The 4,326-nt window shown below is 50.7% G+C and overlaps 1 protein-coding gene across 1 annotated transcript; it reads right to left on the reverse strand.

Moving 5' to 3' along the window:
• Nucleotides 1-1,439: 1,439 nt before the first annotated feature.
• Pmar_PMAR026839 (hypothetical protein) lies at nt 1,440-2,394 on the reverse strand (the record flags this gene model as incomplete). Its single annotated transcript, XM_002767749.1, has 4 exons — nt 1,440-1,682; nt 1,812-1,893; nt 2,116-2,216; nt 2,263-2,394. 4 exons carry the CDS (start codon nt 2,392-2,394, stop codon nt 1,440-1,442), a joined length of 558 nt encoding a protein of 185 aa, XP_002767795.1.
• Nucleotides 2,395-4,326: the final 1,932 nt, after the last annotated feature.

Below are 4,326 nucleotides of genomic sequence, written 5' to 3' on the forward strand. Positions count from 1 at the left end.
GTTTGACCCAGAAGTCGGTAAGGAAACATCAAGCATGATCGGCAATAACTCTATTATAGGCAGTAATTGCATATATAAGTCCGAACAGTGTACAAAGGACCAGAAGCCATTACATCTTGATTCCAAGCGACGCTTGCTACTAAGTCGTCCTCTGGAACCTCACACAACTGATTCACTGCGCCCGTCACAGGACACCACAGGAAAACCGTTCTCGCTAGTCCAACGGCGAGTAAGTTACAGCTCCTGAGAAGGGATCCTAAGTCCCACATGCCCTCAGCACAGTGGCAAACCCCCAATCCACTAGATTAAGGTAGAAATCGTCCTGGAGATTGGGAGCATCCAATACCTTGGCCGGGGCCTACAACACATACGTTGGACTGGAGACTCCTGCTACTCACAGTCTACGCGAGAGATCTTCCGGAGAGGCTCGGCGTAACTGAGCCTTTTCCTGTTATTTCGTGGTACTGGATGAAGTTCCTTAGCTGCACTTAGGTACTCAGCGTCGCTCTGAGACGGAACCATCTCTATGTTAGCATAACACACTACAAGTCCCCAGAGCCGCACGCCTGGTTCCCACCGGACTCACCGAAACCTTCGATTCGCCTCCACCTAGAGTCCCAAAGAGGCACGGCTTCCCGATGGACATGCCATGGTTCTGTGACGACGACCCGTCTTGACTGAAATTCCAAGAAGTTGCTCAGATATCCAATTCTTGTGTCGAGTACTTATAGACTATGCTTCGGGCTGTTGGTGTCAAAGACGATGCATCCTCCGAGTTCCCTGGCATGTCCGGTGACAGATCAAAATCCAACAGCTCCGAGCAGAGTGCTTGCATGTAGGATTCTCGAGACGCTTCTGGAACGAAACAAACATCATGCCATCCAATGGGGTAGAGTCGAGAGAGCAATCACCGTAAGATCGGCGGCCATCGATCCTTACCGGCTCTCATATTCTGAGCATCTGCGGCGGAGTGTCCAGCTGACTGAAAGAGGCCAAGGACCATGAGAGCCTCAGAGGAGGGCTTGAGCATCACCTGTCTTGCTGCTGCTGCTGCATCACTCCTCCAGAATGCGCCATTGCGATGAAGCTCCCCAAGAATAGCGAACGTCGACTGAAAATGATCCATCTTTGCGGCACAGCAATCAAGGAAGCACTTCCAAACGCCCACCTGGAAATCTCGTGTGTTCCCAGCGACCGGAGGGATCTCATGCGAGAACATCGACTGCCGAGTACGACCGGATGGGGCCATAGGAGGGAGTCGATAACAGGTTCGCTGAGGTGGGATGAGGGTCGAGGTATGCGGCTTTCCGAGCACCCATATGATCCACGATTCCTCGTCGTAAATCGCTCTCGAGTGAATTCTTATAAAAGTCAAAGACTTGTATAGGAATTGCATGCCTTGACCTCCTAAGGAAGTTGATCACTGTCAGGAGAGAATACTACTCACGGAAAACACTATGTAGAGACAACTTGTCTCCGTATACTGCCTTGTCTGAGACAAGGCGGTATACGGAGAGAGCGACTACTGCAGCATCGAGGAACGATAATGCAACATTCGCTGTTCTAGAGAAATCTATGAATCGATGGTCTAACACATAGATCACGGAGATCTGTATAGGGCACGACCAAGGCCCTTTCGGAGGGATTCGGGAGATTTGCAGAAGTCCGAGTGGGATAACCGCCTAAGGCGAGGCTTGTGTAAAACGCACTACATATGATGGATGAGGGAGGCGCAAGCAGGCGTGAATGGATAGACCAGAGTTAAACATACTGTGATGCTTCAAAGGATGGTGACTGCTCGTAGGTATCACCAAAGGATGATGGTCGGGTGTATGCAGACCCATGAGCGCCTTCATGTCAATCGAACCCGACTCGGGATTCAGTACCATATACCTACGCTGATCACAGTCGCTGAGCAGCGGCAAGACTTGTGACCATCCGAGTGCACGATTTCCCGAGGACATGCGTATTAGACACTACCCGTCTTCATAGGAGTGCCGACCTGGTAGATCCGACCAAGGCAATCTAAGCATATCCTCTGGAGATTGAGTCCAGTGATGATCGTGCAAATATCTACAAACTGCTGCTCCTCGAATGTTAGTGAGGGAGTTTCACCTGGCCCTCGCAGCATCGAACTGAATAGGAGCAGCTTGACTCAATTGATTGAGCATATGCAATGCTCGTTGGGCTGACTTCACCGCGGTCTCAGCCTCCAACTACAATCGTCGTCGTAGTTAGAAGATACTGGAAAAGGATGCTGACCTGACTTTTGAATGCCGCATTGTTCGCAGCGTATGCAGCGATTTTGGCCAGACCAGGTCCCTGTAGGCCGTATTTAGCATCATCATAGAGGATTGTCTTGGTCATGAGTGAATGACCGTCGAAAACATCCATTCTGATTGACAACAAGAGCAGCACTTTAGCTAGGAAATTGGGGTATGGCAGGACACTGATAGAGTTTGCGTTCGAAGGCTCATCGTGGCTCATGTCACGGCACGCTGTACCTGTGTCGAAAGATGAAGATCATTCTCAAACTGCCTATACTGAGATGACTATGTTATCGCAATTAGACCCAACATGAGTTGCAGCGGCAGCTGCTGGACGATGATCCTCATCAACGTTGCCGGCAGAGCGGAGATGAGCACATAGCTGAGGCCGTAGCTGCCGTACTACTCCCGAAAACTTGGGTTAGGAGTCTTGTGACCAATACTCCAGTGGCTCGATAACAGATTCGGAGAGCTCCAGAGGCGCACTGGTACGTTGTTGCTTGTCCAGAAACTCTGGGAAATTATCTTCGAGTGGGAGCGTGTGCTCGCACTGTTTGATAATCACGCTACGCCATCCCGACATCACTAACTTGCGATGCATACAGGTTTGTGAACTTTCCTCACTGCCCACCGAACTAGATCGTATGACATTATCTACCTTCTACAGCAAGTGACCTGGTTGGCTCCAAGAACGAGAATGGAGCTCCGTGGGCTCGATTGGTATCATCCATGGCGAATGCCTCATGGAGGAGCTCGTCATACTGTCTTGGTCTAACTACAGCAGACAACCTGTTCCAGAGTGTCCAAAGTCGGACACTCAAAGAGTACAGTGGAAATTATCAATGTTACTGTACAGTACTACAATGTATCAAATAACAGCAATCGGATACTAAGACTGGCCGATTGCTCAGGATACCTCCCGCAAACTGGCCCCTCCCATAGCCTCGTGATATCTACGGTAGTGCTAGTTCATCTCTCAGCAAAGTATTGATGCCCAAGGTTCAGGGATAAAGCTCGAGGCATCGTATCCTGCCCATCCTCTATATCCTAGCGTAGTACCATGCGAGTGGCCGAGCCCCCAGCTCCCGAGCCGATGGAAGCAATGATCGGACTCTTCATCGAACCATCAATCTGATGAAGGAAGCAATATGAACTACCCCTCCACTTCTATTTGTAAAGCAAAACGATTTCACATCCGGCGCTGTCGGATCTCGCTTCGCCATCGTGATCGATTCATGCGCATGTTAGCATTATGTCTCCTTCTGTGTCTGTGATCACTATCGCGCTCGCCCTCGGTTAGGGTGTAACGGTTAGATACACTCCCACAGTAGTTGGATGTATTACACTATAATCTCTATTATCTCATTCCTTATGTCGGCGTCGGGTTCCACAGGTCGGGGTGGCAGCGAACTACCACGAGTTGTTATAACATTGGGGGCTTCGATCCGAGAAGGACTCCGCCTAGCCCGTGGTGAACTCGAGCCATTCTTGGTCAACGCCATTCTTCGACCCAGTGACACGTCTATTCCGACGAGTATCTCCGAGAAGATCCCTTTGGTGGATCTCGACGATGAAGTTTCGGAGGACGACCGACGTGCCCTGAGTGATCCACAGTGCGCTGTAGCTCTGTGGAGGGTGGTGCGAGACCAGCTGGTCGACATCGGCGAGGATGCGTTCATAGATGATTGTCCGACCTGGTTCAGCCCGGTTATGGCCTGGGTAGCTCGACACTATATCGAGCGAATGGCCAAACATATCGAGGATGGCAAAGATCTGTCCTTGAACCTCGAGGAAGTGCCCCGCCGGTCGGCTCTGAAGAGCATTATATCATCCGCCAAGAAGGACTCCAGTAATATTCAAGGCCGAGATCGCTCTTCTCTATCCCGAACGGCACTTCCACCGGTCTCTGTGGCTACCGTTCCCAGAACCACGGACTCGAGCTCTAGTGATTTGGAAACCGGGGGTTTCTCTAAATGGTCCAAGAAAGTCCGTGATGTCCATCTTCTCGTCGAGCAACACCTTCCCGGTGATATGTTATACAATGGTAACGCTCCCGCAG

The sequence above is a fragment of the Perkinsus marinus genome, assembly GCF_000006405.1.
Source record: "Perkinsus marinus ATCC 50983 genomic scaffold scf_1104296970072, whole genome shotgun sequence".
NCBI classification, from domain to species: Eukaryota; Perkinsozoa; order Perkinsida; family Perkinsidae; genus Perkinsus; species Perkinsus marinus.